The 20,152-nt window shown below is 31.6% G+C and overlaps 1 protein-coding gene across 1 annotated transcript; it reads left to right on the top strand.

Annotated features, from left to right (window-relative positions):
• Positions 1 to 9,601: 9,601 nt before the first annotated feature.
• LOC107605612 (zinc finger protein ZAT10) lies at positions 9,602 to 10,836 on the top strand. The gene has a single exon (XM_016307544.3). It carries the CDS (start codon positions 9,799 to 9,801, stop codon positions 10,543 to 10,545), a length of 747 nt encoding a protein of 248 aa, XP_016163030.1. The 5' UTR covers positions 9,602 to 9,798; the 3' UTR covers positions 10,546 to 10,836.
• Positions 10,837 to 20,152: the final 9,316 nt, after the last annotated feature.

Genomic DNA, 20,152 nt, shown 5'->3' with positions numbered 1-20,152 from the left:
GTTAGGGCTAGTAGTAAGTTTGAGTTAAACTGAGTCACAAGTTAAGCTAAAAAAATTGAATTTATTTCGTACCTCAATTTACTTACGATTTAGTGTATTTGTAAAATTTAAATTTGACTTAAAAAATTTACAAGTTAATTCGAATTTACAAAGTTGCTCAAACAACATAACATAATTTATAATTTTATACTAATATTTATATAATTGATATTTTCTATGAAAATTATATAAAATAAATATATGTAAATCAATCAATTGATTTTATAAAATTAGTTACTTATCTTAAACACATGTGGTTAAGTTAACTTAGTTTAAATATAATATATTATTTTTGGCATGTTTTATTTTCCAATTTAATAGCGAAATAGATATATATATATATATATATATATATATATATATATATATATATATTTTAATATGAAAAATATATGCTTTCACTAAGGCTTTTGCATTAGGCTAGCTTTTTTAGAAATAGACCAACATAAAATATTATCTATTGTTGTGGGTAGGTTGAATATATGATTTTTTTAAATATGAAGATGGAAAATTTGAAGGTCAGATTTTATTATGGAATTTTATGAATATATAAATTGGAGATTTAAATTTATAATTTTAAAATGATAAAAAAAATTTAAACACAAATTTAACCTTTAAATTTTCGTATCCAAATTCAATTCTTAGATTTCTTTTAATTGTCTTTCACAATTTTATAATACATCTCTCATTCTCATAATACAACAAAATACCACTGTTCTCCAATATTAAAAATAAAAAGGCATCTTCATTAAAATTAGATGACGAACTCATTAGACTATCGCAAAATTAACATAAAAAATAATTTATATTAAATATTTTAAAGTTAATTTCCGATGAGAAAATAATTACTTTTTCAAATATGCCCGCTCGAAAGCTTATGCAAATAATCAGATAAGTGTACAAAAAATAAATAATTTTAGAAAGATATTGCACATTTCCAATTTAATAATATAGTAAATAATTTGAAGGTCGAGCATTGAAGTATAAAATTTATAATTATATAAAGGTTGGAAATTAAAGCAAAGCAGAGGAGACAGCATATGCCACCTTTTTCCATTCCACTGATAAAACTTGCTTACCCTTCAACTTGCGTGTGAATTTTAATGCAACACAACATCACCGATCAAAAAACACTTTTTCTTCCTTCTAATTATTACTATATATAATAACATATAGTATCAGATACTCTCGAATTAAATGTCAATCATATATATATATGATTTTCCTACACCCTTCAAAAAGATATTATTTAAAAAAATATTAAAAATATAATCATTTATGTTGTCTCCATTCTTCTCCTATCATGACAATTAGAAAAACCAAAAACTAAAATATCATGAATTTGATTTTATAGAATAAAAAAAAACTACAATTTTAAACGTGTTTTAATTACCAAGTTTAAACTTTGAACTGAAGTCCACCTTCAATATGAAAGACTACAAAAAATAAATAAATAAAGCGGACCACATGTTTTCATTTATTTTATAAGTTGACGTGAATGTGATTGTTTTAAATATTTTGGATTATTACAGTTAATATGTTATTATTTGTTTTTGTTGGTGCGCGGAAACTGATGACAATAATGTGTGAGAATAATTAATAATTACTAGAAGCTACTAGCTGAGATTTCGATAAAAGAATTGATAATAAATTTTTTAATGTCTTCATTCATATCTTGCTTAGGGGTTGGCTATGGGGCCTTAAACTAAACAACCAGCAACACGATATAGTTAAGCAATGACTTAATCCTTTTTCACTAGGGGTGTAAGTTATCGAACCAGACCAAAATTTACTACAAAATTAAATCGAAATTTACAACAACTGAATAGAAAACCGAAAAAACCGATTTTTTTCGTTTTTTCGAATTAAACCGATCGGTTCGGTTCGGTTCGGTAAAAACCGAACCAAACCAAACCGAACCGAAATATTAGTTCTGAAATGCAAACTTTTTACACATTTGCCCTTTAACTTAATATGCAAACCTCTAACCTCCCAATCCCTACTCAACACAGCCACAAGTCACAACCCCACAACACAATGCATCAGTAAACTGATGTCCATCTTTCTCTCCTCTATGGCTGATTGCCTGATGAGAGAATGAGAGCTTGAGAGAGCCAGAGAGCCAGAAAGCTGAGAGTGCCGTCGTCGAGTCACCGTGAAGGACGTCGTCGATCTCTATCACCGGCGTTGCAGAGAGCTGTCTTCACGCCATCGTCTCGCCGTTGTCGATCTCTGTCTGAGCCGTTCTTCCCCGTCGCCGAACAGCAGTCCTCGTCGCCGTCCAGCAGTCTCCGTCGCCGAGCAGTCCCTCTTTGTTGGCGAGAAAATTCTTGGTCCGAGCCTTCTCCTGCAACTCACAATGTCGTCTTCTGAGATTGGTTACTCGATTTTTTCACAATTTGTTGCAAGTTATTACTTATTAGATGTTCTTGTTGCAAGTTATTTACTTTACACACTTACTCAGTCTTGGTGGCTTGACCCTGTTATTGAAGATGATTGTAGTTTATTAATAAGGTATAGGACTAGAAAAAGCCAAAAAGAAAAGTAGGAAAGTATTTCAAAAGTGCACATTTAATTAAAAACGGAGAAAGTAGCTTGTGAGTGATTGAAATCCCATGAAATACTGAAATCTTGCTTTAGAATATGATTGAGATGGGTTAAGGTTAGCATCTTTGTGGGGTCTGATTTGTGGGTTTTGAGTAACGTCACAATTGATAATTAATTGATTGCTGATGAGTGAGTTTACCACATTAGCTGTCTTTGTTTGAGTTGGAGGTTAACTAGTATTTTACTGGGTACAATCTATAGTATATTGCAAATACCATATTTTACTTGTAATTCTCAAGGTAAATGTTGGTAGTTTGCAGGTTCCTAGCAAGCTTACTAAATGTTTATGTTGAAGATGTATAGTGAATAGTAACAAGGATGCAAATAACAACATCCTACTGTCTTTGCATTGATCTTGGCAGTTAACACCAGTTTTATGTAATAATTCTTGAATGTTCCTTTATACCATCCGAATATACTAGTTAGGAAGCATAGCTTGCTTGTCAAATTTAATTGTTTGTAACTATGTCTAACTCAAGTAGCACGGGCTTAGGTGGAATTTATATAGATTTAGGAATTTCACACAATGCCAGAGCCAATATAGCAAATGAGCCAAGATAATATAATATAATATGACCAAATCAGTACTCAAAAGATTCAAACGCTGACATTTTAATACTTCACTATTGTTATTGACAAAATGGTCCTTAAAAGATTTTAAAATTTGACAAGCGTACCCATGAGTTCGCCGGAGCACATCTCCGGCAAGCACAGTGCTGACATGGCCACTACATTTTTTATGACATGGCAAAAACTCTCCCCCACCCTAATTTTTCCTTTCTTCCTTTCCAACGCTACTCTTTTTCCTTCCCCCTCCCCAACGCACTCCCCCCTTCCCCTTCCTAACTGCACTCTCCCCCTCCCCAACCCTAATCCTTCCCTCCCCCTCCCTAACCCTAATCCCCATACCCAACGCACTTCCCCCCTCCTCAATCCAAAATTCCCCTTTGTGAACCCTAATCTCCTTCCCTTGCCCCTTTGAATTCTAATCCCCTTCCCAACATAGTGTCTCACACTCTCAACTCACTCTTCCCCAAATCAACCTTCTTAGTCTTATAGAACCAGTGTTATCGACACCGCACTGTCGCAATCTCATCGTCGGGTCTTCTGCATCCGTTAGTGTCGTCTGTCTCCTTCGTAGCATTGCGTTGTCTGTGCGCCTTCACCACTGTCGCCTTCACTGCTTGTATCTGCTTGCTGTTAGCCCCAGTCGCTGCCATGCCTCCTCTGTCTGGGTTCCATTTTGGCTCCATCGTGTCGTGCCCCCTCTGTGTCTGGTGTTCTTCTTCTATTCTTGCTTTGGTGGTGTCTGTATTAAGTTTTATTTTATTTTATTTTATTTTATTTTATTTTAATTATTGTATATGAATTTGTTTGTTTTCTCTGAGTTTTATTGTTATTAATCTTTTTGAATGATAATTTAACCTAAAAATTTGGGACAATTCATGATTTGGGACAACTCTGTTGATGTTGAGGTTGTTGTTGCTGTGAATGGTGGTGTTGAGGGAGGGAGAGGGGAGTGTGCGTTGGGGAAGGGGGAGTGGTGGAGATTATTGTTGCTGTTGATATTAAGGCTATTGTTATTGCGAGTGGTGGGGTTGAGGGAGGAAGAAGTAGTGTGTGTTGGAGAGGGAGACTGATGGAAGTTGTTGTTGCTCTTGATGTTAAAGTTGTTGTTGCTGTGAATGGTGGTGTTGAGGGAAGAAGGGGAAGTATACGTTGGGGAGGGGGTTGTGATGCGGCGAGGACTGCGATGGGGGAGAAGTGTGCGTTGGGGATGGGGGCTGCGACAGGGAGGGAGAGGGAAGGGGAGGGAGTGTGCGTTGGGAGGGAACTTTGGGAGTGGTTTGCCAAGTCACCAAAACACGGTGGCCACATCAGCATTGTGCTTACCGGAAATTTGCTCCGGCGAGCTCGGGGACACGCTTGTCAAATTTTAAAATCTTTTAAGGACCACTTTGTCAATAACAATAGTGAGGTACCAAAATGTCAGCGTTTGAATTTTTCGGGTACTGATTTTATATATATATATATATGCTTATGGTTGATTTTATATGTCTGCATATATATGGCTGCATATAATTAATATGTTTCACAAGTTTAAATGCTAAATTTGTTGCTGAAAACAATACTTTTGATACTGTTGATGAGTTAAAATGCTAATTTTTTATTGTTATGTTTATATAAAATGCTATTGAGGAGCTTATTGAAGAGTTTGAGAAACTTGAATTAGGTATGAAAAAAAATTATTGTTCCTTTCATGGTTTATGTTTATAATTTATAATCTATATTGATTTTTTTGTTTTATTTTTGTAGAAATTGCACCAACCGAAAAAGATAATGATGAGTCTGGTGTGGATTCAGATTAAGTATGGTGGCTGTTTGGTTTTTATTTGTTTTAAAGTGACTGTTTCGGTTTAAAGTGTGTTTATTTTTGTTGTTTTGCTAGACATTTTTAGTTGTCTTTGTTTTATGTTTAATTAAGTTGAATTTGTATTGAATTTGGATGTGATATACTTTTATTATTCTAGTTTATTGAAGGTTTTAAACTTCATTTTATGATAATTTAAATTTTTATTAGGTGAAAAAAAAACTAAAAAACCGATCGAACCAAACCGCTGTTGATTCGGTTTAATTTAGTTGTTCAAACAACAGCCAACTGAATGGTTGGCATCATTGTAGAACTAATAAAATCGGTTCGGTTGGTTATATTTAAAAAAAAATGATACTTAATTATAAAATATAATTATCAAAATATATTTTATTAGTTAATCTGTACTTTTGATTTAGACTTGTGTAAAAAGGTAAAAAAAAAATATAAAAAAAATAATAATAACACCAACAATAAAAATTTACAGAATTATGAAAACAAAAAACAAAACGAATTACACTTTTCTTGTGAAAATAAAATAAAATAAAATTTAAAAAATAGCTCAAATGAAGAAATTTTTTATTTTCTTTTTTTACTAAAAAAATCAAAATTTCAATAATTGTATTTTAAGTTTTTTTTCTTATAAAAGCTTAATAAATTAATAAGAGAAAATAATATTAATGGTTATATTTCTAACTCTTTTTCTCAAATAAGAGCATCTTTTGAATTTGTTTGATTTTTGTATAAGCCTTTTTTTTTTCTTTTATTTATCTTATGTTATTTTTTTTATTTTTGAAATTTATTAAAGATCGAATTCTTGACTTTTCGAACACAAAGTTTGATACTATATCATTAGGGGTGGCAAGCGGGGAAGCCCGCCCCGCCCCGCCTAGTGAGGCGGTCCCAGAATCCTAGCCCGCCCTGCCTAACGACGGGCTGGCGGGCCGGCGGGCTAAGCCCGCCAAATATCTTTTTTTTTTTTTTTACTTTTAACTATTAAATCTCTCATATTTTCTACTTTTAACTATTATAATTTTTAAAAGTATAAACAAATTATAATTTTTATATTCACAAACATTAAAGTCTTTGTAATTATAAATATCTAATAAATATAATTATAAACCAAGTTTATCCAAAACATAATTATAAATATGGTTCCCAAAGCAAAATAAACATAATCCAAAACAAAATTATAAATATTGTCTCTAAAACAAAATAAATATAATCCAAAATACTCAATTTTCATCTTCATTCTCTTGTAAGTTGGGTTGTGGGAAGTTGGGTTTTGACAAAAAAATTGTAAAAATATCCCTTGCTAAAAAAATACTAAATCCGGCGATGAAGCCCGCCCCGCCCCGCCAAAGCCCGCCAAAGACCGCGGTTTAAGCGGTGCGGGTTAGGCGGGCTTTTACTATTTGGCGGTCCCAATTTTCTAGTCCAGCCCGCCTTTTTTGGCGGGTTATGCGGGCCGGCCCGGCGAGTTTAGGCCCGTTTGCCACCCCTATATATCATGAAACCGCTTGTCCTAAAAATTTAATGTTATATCACTAATAGAGATATTATAATACTAATTTCTCCTAAAAAAACTGATTTTAATCTTTTCGGTTATATAACTGATTTTAATCTTTAAGTTATAAACTCATAATCATACTGCTTTTCCAAACACATAAAAAACTTGGTTCCCATTATAGCTTTGGAAGTAATAAAGTGATGACAGTAATGAATGGTCTATTAGGGCAAAAATTGGCTATGCTATGATGATTTTCATGTACAAAAAGCATGGAGAACTTTGATTTGAAAATAAAAACGTGTAAATTACCATTTATAGTTGCTCTCTCAAGCACTCCAAAATAATTAATAGTTTCTACTTTCTACTTTCCTTCACGACCCGGGACCCAACCCTTTTTCACAATGACCATGAGAAGAAAGTTATAATTTATATTTTAGACTCGTGGTTTTTTTTTTTTTTTTTAAGTTGGGAATGAGATTTGAATTCGCGATTTTTAGGTGAGTATGGAGAGAATATGTCATTTGAGCTATAGTTCATTGGTAGACTCGTGGTTAAATAATACATTAAATTTTCAGAAAATCATTATTAGTTTCTAATGTTATATATTAACATTACTTAAAAAAATGTAATTAAGAATAGTGGTAATGTAGTAGCTAGCCCACTAGCAGTTGAGCAAGTTGCTGTCACTAGATATAGTAGATTCTAAATCCAACAAGTAGAAAACTATATTACATGTGATCTGCCTTCGATCTTGTTTTTGTTCCTTCTTTTCCACTAAAATCATATATTATAATTATACCTACCTTGCTAAATCCCAAACCATAGCCTCATGGTGCCTCTTTTATCATCTGTATTTCAATTTGTAGTAAGCATCTCGTGAATATAAGTTTGTATATATATATCATTAGTTTAAAAGCAATATTTTATAGTATTTTGACTTTTAGATATTAAAGTATCTTTTTTAAACTAAAATAAAAAATTCCTTATTTTACTTAATTATTTTATGCATTAATATTTGAAACTTAATAGAAATGGAAAAATATATTATTATTCAAAAATAGTTATCACAAATTTTGTGAGCAAGAGTAATATATTAAACACATGTATCCAAAGAGGAAAATGTATTACTTTTTTTAATATTGACTCTTGTATGAATGACTACATCATTTTATTTTATTCAACTAACTTTCATTTTTCTAGGTTCAATACTTTTATACTAATTATGTGATTATTATTTACCATATACTTTAATTTTATGTCATGTGATTATTAATTATATTATATTTAATATTTCCATTCCTACCTTCTTATTTCAAATAAGTGTTTAATTTCTAAAACTTTATACTTCCACAAAATATGTGTCCGCCACTTAACAAATTAATACAAAACATAACCCTTTTTTTTTTATCTAAAATACATAAATTAATAAAATAATAAAAGAAAATAACTATTATTATAAAATTAATTTTGCAATTTGTTTTTTGTTTTTTATGACTCTAGCTAGCCCTTCTAATTGAATAGATGAAGTATCTATTTTATAGTCTTAATTATATGTTGACTTTTTTTGACACGTTAATTATATTGACTTGACTTCATCATCAAAATATCATTATTGTTAGAGAAAATGATAAATAGGTCCCTGATTTTTTGTTCTTCGGACATTTTCGTTTCTGACCATTGAAAAATACTTTTAAGTCTCTGACCTTCACAAAATTTGGACAGATCAGTCCCTGACGGGGGCATTTGGATGGAGGGACTGATCCGTTCAAGTTTTGTGAAGGTCAGGGACTTAAAAATATTTTTCAATGGTTAAGAACGAAAATGTTCGCAGAACAAAAAATTAGGGACTTATTTGTCCTTTTCTCTTATTGTTATTATAAATATATCCATCACACCTAATTAATGTACCGGAAATAATTAAACCTCCCGGCCCATGCATGTACATTCTTGAAAAACCTCATAAAACTAATTAAGGCATGTATTTGCTGAGTGCTGACCATTCAATCTGTATGATAAACCTTGTTATTAATTATTTCTATAATTTTAGAATACTCTGAATTCTAGAACTAGGAAGATTCATCAAACCTTGATCAATTTCCAAATTGCAAGAAGAATACATGGATTGGTTTTTATAAGAGTCGGCGGTGGCCACTAATAAAAGATGTTGAAATTGAAAATTGAAAACTCAAATTCATTCATAGTTGGTTTGCTTTGTTTGATTTATACCAAATTAAAGTGTGCCGGCTGCTATGTATACTGTTGACCATTCTCTAATAATAATTTTGGACCGCGTTCACTTCTTCTCACTTATTAATAGAAATTGATAAATCAAAGAATTTGAGAATAAGAACCTTTCTTCTTTTGTACAGTACTATATAGTTTAGTGGATTTTGACTTTGAACTTGGACCTAGTCTTTCTTATAGACTCCACTTCATCTTTCAATTCTATCTTTGCTTATACTTCTCTCACTATCATGCATCCTCTCACTATTCACTCCCTTCAAATATACTTTTTTTATTTATTAATTGGCTAGTGGACTCTTTCTGTTAAGTAATTACGTCACACGCATATATATAATTATATTAACATATAATTAAATATTTTGAAAACAAATGAACCTGATATAAGAAAAATAATGATATTTGTTGAAAAAAGAAGTTTAACAGCAATCCCAATATAAATACAATGAAACCAAACTCAGAAATGACGTACCATTTGACCAAACTGAGTGTCATTCTTGGCTACCAAGAAACTCCCCTCATAACTAAGAAACGTGCTTCCACTTCACTCCACCTGTATCCTTACTGTTAATAATTTTCCTCCTCAATATAAATAAATATTTTATTACTTTAAATAATAAAATATAATATTAAAATTAGGAAGCTAGCAATAGTTGTTTTTAATGTTTAATATTATTAAAAAAATTTCAAGTGTAAACCAATTATTTTAATCGTTAATTTTAATTAATATATATTATATATATTTTTAATAATTTAAATTAACCGTTAAAACAACTAAAATACCGGTGTCCCAATGCACTTGAAACTCTTTCAATATTATTAAGCTTTACTTTCTCACCACTTGTCAAGCAACTTCCCGTCCATTCTGAAATGCTGGGCCTCCTTTATAAACCCCCACTCCACACTCTCACTCCCTCCATTACTTCACAACTTGAACAACATTTCACCAAAACTACATACAACACATACAAACACTTTTTTTTTACATATTTTTTTCCTTTAATTCGTATCGGAATCTTATTGTTATCAGATGGCTCTGGAAGCTCTGAATTCGCCTACGGCGAACTCTTTCGAAAACAGCCACAACCACGGCCACAGCCAGTTTGAATCTTGGACTAAAAGAAAGCGCTCAAGGCGAGGATCTTCTCAACCTCGCTTTGACCACCACAATCCGCCGTGCACGGAGGAAGAGTATCTCGCTCTATGCCTCATCATGCTTGCTCGCGGACACGCTGGACCTGGAACCGACGCCGTTCTTCCTCCGCCGCAACTTACCGCCGGAGATTCTTCAACCGCCGTAAAACTCAGCTACAAATGCTCCGTCTGCAACAAGGCTTTTCCGTCTTACCAAGCTCTCGGCGGACACAAGGCGAGTCACCGGAAAAACACTGCCGCCGCCGGCGGAGGAGATGATAACTCTACGTCTTCAGCAGCCACCACTAGCTCCGCCACAGCTGGCGTCGCCGTGTCCGGCGGCGGTTCGGGAAAGGCGCACGAGTGCTCAATTTGTCACAAGACTTTCCCGACGGGACAGGCGTTAGGCGGACACAAGAGGTGCCACTACGACGGCGGCGCGGCGGGGAGTGCAGGCGGTGTTACGACGGAGGAAGGTGTGGGATCTACTCACACCGCCTTTAGCCACCGCGACTTCGACCTTAACGTTCCGGCGTACGGTGAATTCTCGAGGGACGAAGAAGTAGAGAGCCCTCACCCTGTGATGAAGAAGAAGCCACGTGTTTTCATGGTGCAGAAGATCGAAATCCCTCAAATCCGTTAGAAAATTTGGTGAATTAGATTGCAAAACTTGTTTAATTTCAAGTTTAGATTTGATTTAATTTGGATTTTATTAGATTAGGGATGAAGAAAACACTGAGATAGATCCAGATTCATATATGAGTTATATTTTTTTTAAAAGATTTTTATTATTTGGAGAATTTTTAGATTGATTTGTTTCTGTAAATACTGTACTTTTGGGTTCTCTTTTCAGAACCAACTCTTATGATTTGGAATTGTACTTTTTGACGGTGGCATGAAAAATTCAATTTATTTATTTATTTTCTTTGTGAAAATGAATTCAGTTTTGATTTTGACCTATCCAATCCATGCATGGAATGATTGATCTGATCTATAGAGTGGGGTACTATGGTAAAAAGCTCCTTCAAATTTGTTAGCTTATTCTTCCTGTTAGATTCGATTTTGGAAATTTTTTTCTCAAAATAAAATAAAGCTACCATAGTTTTATGGTCATGGTAAGAAAATCATCATACAATGAAACTCTTAAAACGTCTAGTTAGTTATAAGTTCCATTCTTGATTGTAACTCTTAGAACGAAAATTTATTTTCCAAGAAAATTGTTTGGGAAAAAATAGCCATTTAAGGGACTATATGAGAAAAGATATTGGTAAAATGAAAAAAAAAAAAAGTGAATTAATAATTGATGATATTTTATTGAGTGGAATGATGGTGATGATTGGGTAGCAGAGGCAATGCCGCAATGGTGTGAGTTGAGTTAGAAACAAGTTGGCACGCATGTTTCTATGTTGGCGGTTTTTACTGTTTTCCCTTTCACGCATGTAACTAACCACATGTTAATGTTACCTCTTTTTCTCCCACTTTTTTCGGTCAATAAAGGAGTAAAGTTGTACACTTACCATATTTTATACTATTTTAACCAAGAGAAATGTTATTCTTTCTTTAAAATGTTATCTTTTAAATTTAATTATTTAATTATAATAATTTTATACTATAGACAACCATATTTTATATTATACCATATTAACATATAAGCTTATACAATCGTACTAGGTAAAAAATTAGTTACTAAATTAATTATTTTATAAATATATGTTAAAAAAAATTAAACAATAATATATATATTTATACATTTAATTAATATAACATTTTCGAATATTATAGCACATTTTAATAATGATCCGAATTTGGAGTGGAAGCAGAGAGCACAAGTGATGAGGCTGTTTCATGTGTGAGATTCTTATTATGTGTTTTGATTTTTGATAGCAAATAAATATTCTTGCTTTGTATTGTTTGTTTTTGTCAGCTTAATGTTAGTTTTTATTTTTGGATTAGCATTTAAGATTTAAAATTTAGAATTTTATATTATTATTTTTAAATTAAAATTAAAAATAATAATAAATTTATAATACTTATATTAAGAATAATTAATTAATCAGAACAAAAATACTATCTTACTCTCAGAGCATATAAGAATTTCTCTGGTGGGGGAAATTAAACAACACATGCAATTTACTTAAGCTCATTTTTTTTAAGAAGGTAACAAAAAGTTGAATACAAGACATTTTTGGGTTAAACATAACAAACAAAAGATATTTAGTAGATTTTATGTGAAGTCAATTTTGACAGATGCAATTTATTTCAAGATCAATTAATATACAACAACTATTAGACTATAAATTCAGTCATAACATGTGCAATTTATTCACCATGCTGGCCTTAATTTTCTTCTTTAGCAAGATTGTTTTTAAGACACAAATCTTCAATACGTTAACTTAAAAGTACTATAAGTAGACAAATTTATCTGCTACGTAGTACCTTTGCATTATTTATTATTTCCTCCAAATTTTTATTAGTCATTTTTTGTCAAATAATAAATTTTGCATAGAACAACAAAAACTAACAGATCTTGTTTCTACTAAAAAAAATTACTACTCACATAAACTTATCTTTATATAAAAATAAAAATAAAAAATTATTAAATAATTTAATATATTTAATTAAATTATCTAATACAACATATGATAATATCTTAAGTATCATATTTAGATAAAACTAGGTTTATGTAAGTAACTAAGTAGCTTATAATTTTCCTATATATATGGTAGATGTCAATATATAATATCAACGTTGACTCTGGTAAGTTTTACTTCGCATTTTCAATGTGTGGGAGTATTAATATTCTTGCACCGCGTTCTTGAATAGTTGAATGCTAAGACGGTCCACCCTCTAATAAAACATTTACTAAAGGCCAAAAATCACATAAAATTAAAAGGAAGGTTCAGTTAGACATAAGAATGGTACATCTTTACTTGCGTATGTACTTACGTATATATGAGTTAATAAGAAGTAGAAATTTAAACCTCCTTTCAGATTAAACTATAATGTACTTATGTACAGATTACTTATCATGGATTTCCTAAGCAATTTGCATTGAGTTATGTATACTTAGATATATACATTAAGGTTTTTTTTTTTTAATTTTTTCTTAAACATTACTTTAGATTACTATGACTATTATATAACAATATAATGCCAATTTAGGTATGTTATCACAATGCAATAAAAATTATTTTTAATACGGAGATAAAGATAATAATTTGGTTGTATTGATATTTAAAGTATATTATAGTATTGTGAATGTATAGAAAATAATAAGCAAAAAATATATTACTACAATTTGACACGTATTCAATACACACCTTGCGTATTGGCCAAAATATTAACACGTGTATAGTACGTATTTTGTGTGTTGTCAAAATATGGACACGTACATGTTAATTAATTCTCTATTTGTAAAATTTATTCATCTTTAATTATACTAAATAATTCTATTTTTAACGAAAATATTTTTTTTATATAAAAAAAATCGACCACAATGTAAGCGTATATTATATATTATTGTAACGGTGGAATGAACTCAAATGTAAATTATAAATAAAAAATAACATAAATATAATGGTTTTTATTGTATAGTTAAGTCACATGCTACATTTAACATCATCATAAGAAAGACAAAGAGGAACCGTCTGTTGTTGCTAAAGTAGGTGCCCAATTTTTAGGCCAAGTTTCCTTTGCGTGTTAAAGAGCAAAGTAGACCAAGATGCCAAATTGTGTTCATACTATAAATATAATGGTTTTTATTTGTTTATTTATTTACGATAATATTAAAAAGATAATATATATAATTTATTTATATACTATAATATCTATAATTTTATACACATAATATTTATAATAGTTACATCTTTATTACATTTAAAATTATATAATTATTTAACAATAATTAATAAATATTAAATAAAATATTTTTAAATTATTTAAATTGAATTTTTATTGACTCTTAAATATTATTATTTATTTATTAAATTTATCTTTGGTAAATAACTGGTGAATTTGGTATCTAACCCCCCATTGCACAACGCGTGGACTTTTTTGTGCGTCTTGTTTGGGTGCACACGTTTTCCATTTCTAGTTTACACGGTAAAGGAGAATTTTCCAAATTCCAATTCTCACTTCTACATAAAAGACAATTAATAAATTACATGCAACCTATGATACACTGACACAACACTATACGACGGACACACAAATTTTAAAATTTTACATAACATGGGACATGTATACATATAAAATATAAAATATTTTTTAGTTAAATTATAATAATATTTTGATATTTTATTGATATTAAAATATAAATTAAAATTTTTAATTATTTTTAATATCTTATTTTAATTATATCAAGTATTTAAAATTTTTTATTTTAATAAATAATAATATATACTATATCTAAATTTATTTTAAGAATATATGTTAAGAATAATATTAGACACGCGAATATATTTAGGTGTGTTCACATGTATCCGGAGAATAATTTTTTATTTTTTATTAAAACATGGTTGGACACAGCAAACATACGTGTCGGACGAATATCGGTAAGTGTTGTGTCCAAAATGTGTCCGACACAGAGAGACGACAACTCATTGAAGTGTCCGTGCTTTATAACATGCAACCATATCATTATTTATTAATTTATTATTTTTGTGTTATAATACACTAACTCCCATTAACATTAACGCGTTAGTTTTTTATTCCATCATGAAATAATTTATTTATTTCTTTTTTCCGCACAGGTATTATTCCTAACTCTGAGCAAACTTAGCTCAAGAAGGTCTTTTATAAATATGAAAAAAAGGACATAATAATGCATGCACTTCCCATTAGTCCATTACTTTCTGCTCCAATTGAGTAATGTCCATGACAAGGGAGTGTTCGTTTTTCTTTAATTGTTGCTTTGATTTTAAGTTATTGCAAAATTTTAGAAAGATATATACCTTCATTTTTCACAATATATTATTGCTTTGCAGTTGCACTCACACTTTATAAAAGTTATTATTTTTTTAAAGTTGATGAATACCCAAAAAAATTAGACTATTCTAAATTTATAATAATATTTTAAGGATTTTGTTGCGGATAGATAAATAAATAGCAAAAAATAGAAACATTTAATTATTTATTTATCACATTAATAAAAATATTTAAGTTATTCATCTATAATTTTAAAAATCTTAAATGGTTGAATGGATGACTATGTATGTATAGTAATTGAACTCATATTTTATATGGATATATAGATCACGCAAAAAGGGATGAGTTATATTTTATTATTATTTTTTAACAATAGAAAAAAAGTATGCAACATAAGTAGCTGGATTCCTGGATCTATCTAATCCAATTGGGCACCTCTCCAAATCAATTGTTAATATATACTAGCTAGGTAATGCTAGACATGTGAAAATTGCATACCTTATATTATTTAATAATAAAAAAAAAAAAAAAAACAAAAACAAAACCTTTCTCAACTGCTACCATTTTGAATGTATGTATATAGTCAGAACAATTAAATTAATATAAGATTAAGACATTATATTGCTCACTAATTTAATCTTAAATTTAAATAAATGAACATCAACGATGTACATATGCCACGCTACAAAGTAAAATAATCCATTGAAATCTTCAGTTCATAAGACATTATTATATATTCGTAAGTAAATATGGACTTAACTGTGACATGTATAATTATAAGTCCAACTAATTGTATGAATTAATAAAAATTTTAGTTTATTCAACCAACTTGGGTTAATTTGATAGTTAGTTGACTAGCTGGCTTAAGTAAATATTGGAGTTTGAATCCTGCATTGTCAGGGGTGGCAAGCGGAAAAGTCCGCCCCGTTCCGCCTAATGAGGCGATCCCAAAATCCCAACCCGCCCCACCTAACGGCGAGCTGGCGGGCCGGCGGGTTAAGTCCACTAAATATATTTTTTTTTTAACTATTAAATAATATATATCAAGACATAAAAAAAATCTCTCATGTTTTTTACTTTTAACTATTATAATTTCTAAAAGTATAAACAAATTATAATTTTTATATTCACAAACATTAAAGTCTTTGTAATTATAAATATCTAATAAACATAATTATAAACCAAGTTTTCATCCAAAACATAATTATAAATATTGTTCCCAAAGCAAAATAAATATAATCCAAAACATAATTATAAATATTGTCTCTAAAATAAAATAAACATAATCCAAACACTCAATTTTCATCTTTATTCTCTTGTAAGTTGGGTTGAGGGAAGTTGAGTTTTGGCAAAAAAATTGTAAAACTACCTCTTGCAAAAAAAAAAACTAAGCCCAGCGGGGAAGCCCGCCCCGCCCCGCAAAAACCTGTGGTTTAGGCGGTGCGGTTTAGGCGGGCTTTTGCTATTTGACGGTCCCAATTTTTCAGCCCAACCCGCCTTTTTTGCCGGGTTACGCAGGTCGACCCGGCGAGTTTAGGCCCGTTTGCCACCCCATTTGTACATATAGTAATTCATTGGCCAACGAAAAATAAGATTTGAAAATACCGTGAAAAAAAAATTATTCTTAAAATGTAAATAATTTGTTAATTATTTTGTATTTGTCACTTGAAAAAATTGATAAATTTTTAAGTTAAATTTAATTTTAATACACTGATAATTTTATATTGATAATATATAAAAATTAAATTCTTCTAAATTTATATATCTAAATATAAATGTACTGATATGAAATTGTATAACAATGTCAATAAGTCTCTTGAAAATACTTATTAAAAGTATGGATGCATAAAATTGCTTAAGAAAACATAACCAATCATGCTATGCACATAAAAAAATAATTATTAAATCATTTATTTATATATAATATATATTAAAATATAAAATATACATTAAAAATATATAAAATAATACTAAGACTATATATATATATATATATATATAACCAATTTAATTGATAATCGATTTTTAATAAACCCATAATATTTAAGAAACATATAAAAAAAAGAATATAACGCACCAAAATATTTACATGTCTTTAAGCATGAGAATGAATTATTTGGGCAAAAACATGAGTGTGTAGTAGAGTATTTAGTAGTCATCAAAAGCATGCAGCAAGCTTAGAGAGTGGATCTATCTAGAAATGAGTGAATGGTCCTCAGAGTTATAACCATAACCAAAGGAGGTTGCAATTCTCAACAACTTTTTCAACTGCCGCAAGTGTCTTTGTTTCTAGAATCTTGACGAAAGAGTCCAAATTCTTGGAAGCATGTAATTTCTGATTTCTAATTTGGAATTGCTCAAGGCGGCGTTCTCTTTTGGTTGACACTAAAAAATTACAAAAAAAAAAAAAAAAAAATCACATCCCAATTACAGTGTTTAATCATTCCATTAGCAGTATGACTTTTTATAGATTTACATTATTATAGTGTAAATTATTAACACCAAGATAAGCATTGAGTCATTAATATGATATTAATTGTAACACACATGTTTAATATATAAATAATAGATGTATATTCACTATTTTTTTCTTTCAATATACAAAATATTGGAGGTAAAAGAAAATTGAGTGAGATTGGAGAGGTTATTGAAATATGATTCTTTAGTGTTAGAGACAAAACATCTAAAATTGTGAAGGCAAAAATCTAACTTGATGGAAAAAAAAAATTGAGATAGTATGCGGTTTGTTGGACCAAAAAAAAAGGTAATGGAGATTAGTGTTAGATATAAGCGTTTGGGTAAAGTCTGCACCTGTTGTGCATATCTAGGGCAAGATGCAAAACACTATAACAGGTTGATCATAGATTTGATGGCACATCGGAACACACAGGATAGCATTGGAGAGTGGGTTAAAGCTGATCAAGTCGGCAAAAGAGTGGATACAGAGAGTGGAGATGACATAGGAGGGGGTAAAACTTCTAATTTAAGACCTGCACAACTAAAGAAGAAACCACCTCCCACATGACTAATAGAAGGCTTTGCTGGTATGAATATGAAGGATAATAGAGACACGGAAAAAAGGGCACCGGAATCTCTCGACAAGTGGAATAAAGTAGCATCGAATCAGATACCAAAGAAAGAAGGGCAGTCTATGGAGGAAAATGGATCTCTGATCCTGTTGGATGATGCTAATCCAATGGCATATTCTTTGGAAGTACAACTGGAAAAGGATGATACGAATAAAGAGGAGTCAAGAAAGAAGAAGATCAAACAGATTACTAGGCAAGAGGAAAAAACTACCAGCACGTAAGTGACAACAAAAGAAGGCCAGCGGATATGGAGAATGAAACAAAACAAAAAAAGGTATGTTTGGAGGAAGGGAATGCGGATAAGGAGAAGGCGGAGGGTGCCATCCGTCAAATGGCACCCCAAATACCATGAGGATTCTTACGTGGAATTGTCGGAGTTCGGGGAGACCCTTGACAATCCATAACCTCAAAGGGATATCTCAATCCCACTCCCCCGAGTTGATTTTTATTTGTGAAACCAAAAACCAAACTCGAAAGGTGGAAGCGAAGTTGACGTCGTGTGGTTTTAGTAATTGGCATATTGTTAATCCAAATAGCATTGCCGAAGGCCTGACCATGGCGTGGAAAGAAGGGTGCAATATTAAAGTTACCAGCAGCTCCAGTTTCTATATACAAGCTATAGTGAAAGATGTAGCAAACAATGAGGAATGAAGTATAATTGGAGTTCATCTCAGTTGCAGTGAACTAGTAAGAACAGGCCAATTTCAAGAGATCTCGGTGACGATGGGGCAGAATCAGGGAGGAATAACTATCTTGGGGGTGGCGACACGTCTTTATCATCTATGACAGCCTTCAATCTCTTCATTGGTGACAATGATTTGGTGGATCTAGGTATGATCGAAAGACACTACACTTGGAGCTATAGGAGGGCAGGGAATAAATTGATCCAGGAACTTTGGACAGAGTACTAGTAAATGGGGAGCTATTGCAATCTTATTGTCATCCAACCGTCCTCAAACTTGCCGAAAATGGCTCAGATCATGCCCCTTTACTGTTGGACACTAATCCTCGGATCGAAAAATGAAAAAAAATATTTAAGTTCCAAGAGAGGTGGTGTGGTGGAGGAGATAAGGAATATTGTTAAGGAAGCCTGGGCTTCTTCATTTGAAGGTTCTTCGATGTATATCGTCACTCAAAAATTAAAATTGTGCCGCCACAAGCTTGTGCAGTGGCAACAAAGTAATCGGTCAAATTCAAAGAAGGAGATTGAGACACTTAAGGCCCGATTGGAAGAAATAAGGACAGTAGGGATGTGCGGTGGAACCGATATCCACGAGGTTGAATCGAAGCTTGAAAAGGCATACCTAAATGAAGAATTGTATTGGAAGGAGAAGTCCCGGGTCAAGTGGCTTAGAGAAGGGGACAGGAACACCGCCTTCTTTCACAAAAAGTTCAAAGTGCGTACAATGGGGAATAAAATCTGGCGACTAGTGGGAGGAAATGGGGAAGTAGTATCCTCTCAAGCTGACATATTGCAAGAGTGGCTGAGAAATATTTTACAGGCATTTTTTCATCTACCAATAAGGCAGATCAGAGCCTTTTCTCGCTGATTTTGAGCCTAAGGTTATAACTTTCATGAACCGAAGGCTACAAAAACCAGTATCAGACGAGGAAATTAAGAGGGTTACCTTTAGTGTTCATCCTCAAAGCGCCCCAAGAGACGACGGAATGACAGCGAAATTCTTTCAATTCTATTGGGACATTGTAAAGGAAGATGTAACACGAGCCATTAAAAGTTTCTTTGGAGGCGCGAACTATTAAAACGCTTTAATCACACAAATATTTGCCTAATTCCGAAAGTTCCTGACGCTAGCAACATGTCCCAAGTTAGACCTATTAGCTTATCTATGACAATATACAAAATTATCTCTAAAGTTTTGGTGTATAGATTACAAAGCTGTATGAATAAGATAATAGGCCTTAATCAGAGCGCTTTTCTGAAGGGACGGCTGATCTCTGATAATATCTTAATTGCCCATGAGTGCATGCACTATCTTAAAACTAAGAAACGGGGGCTGGAGCATGAAAAGGCTATTAAGCTTGATATGAGTAAAGCGTATGATAGAAGCGAATGGAAATTTCTTTGGTACATAATGGAAAAACTGGGATTTGGCATGCGATAGATTAGCTGGATCCGAGAGTTAGTTACCACAGTTTCTTATTCTGTTCTGGTGGAATGCCAACCTTTTGGTTTTTTCAAACCAAATAGAGGGATCCGACAAGGAGATCCTCTAA

The sequence above is a fragment of the Arachis ipaensis genome, chromosome B6, assembly GCF_059453495.1.
Source record: "Arachis ipaensis isolate K30076 ecotype BB chromosome B6, ASM5945349v1, whole genome shotgun sequence".
NCBI lineage: Eukaryota > Viridiplantae > Streptophyta > Magnoliopsida > Fabales > Fabaceae > Arachis > Arachis ipaensis.
The sequence above is the reverse complement of the archived record's forward strand: the minus strand, read 5'-3'. Positions and strand labels throughout refer to the sequence as shown.

Bases quoted from the DNA above. Each gene is read 5' to 3' on its own strand.
- LOC107605612 (XM_016307544.3), top strand. From the start codon at position 9,799: ATGGCTCTGGAAGCTCTGAATTCGCCTACGGCGAACTCTTTCGAAAAC.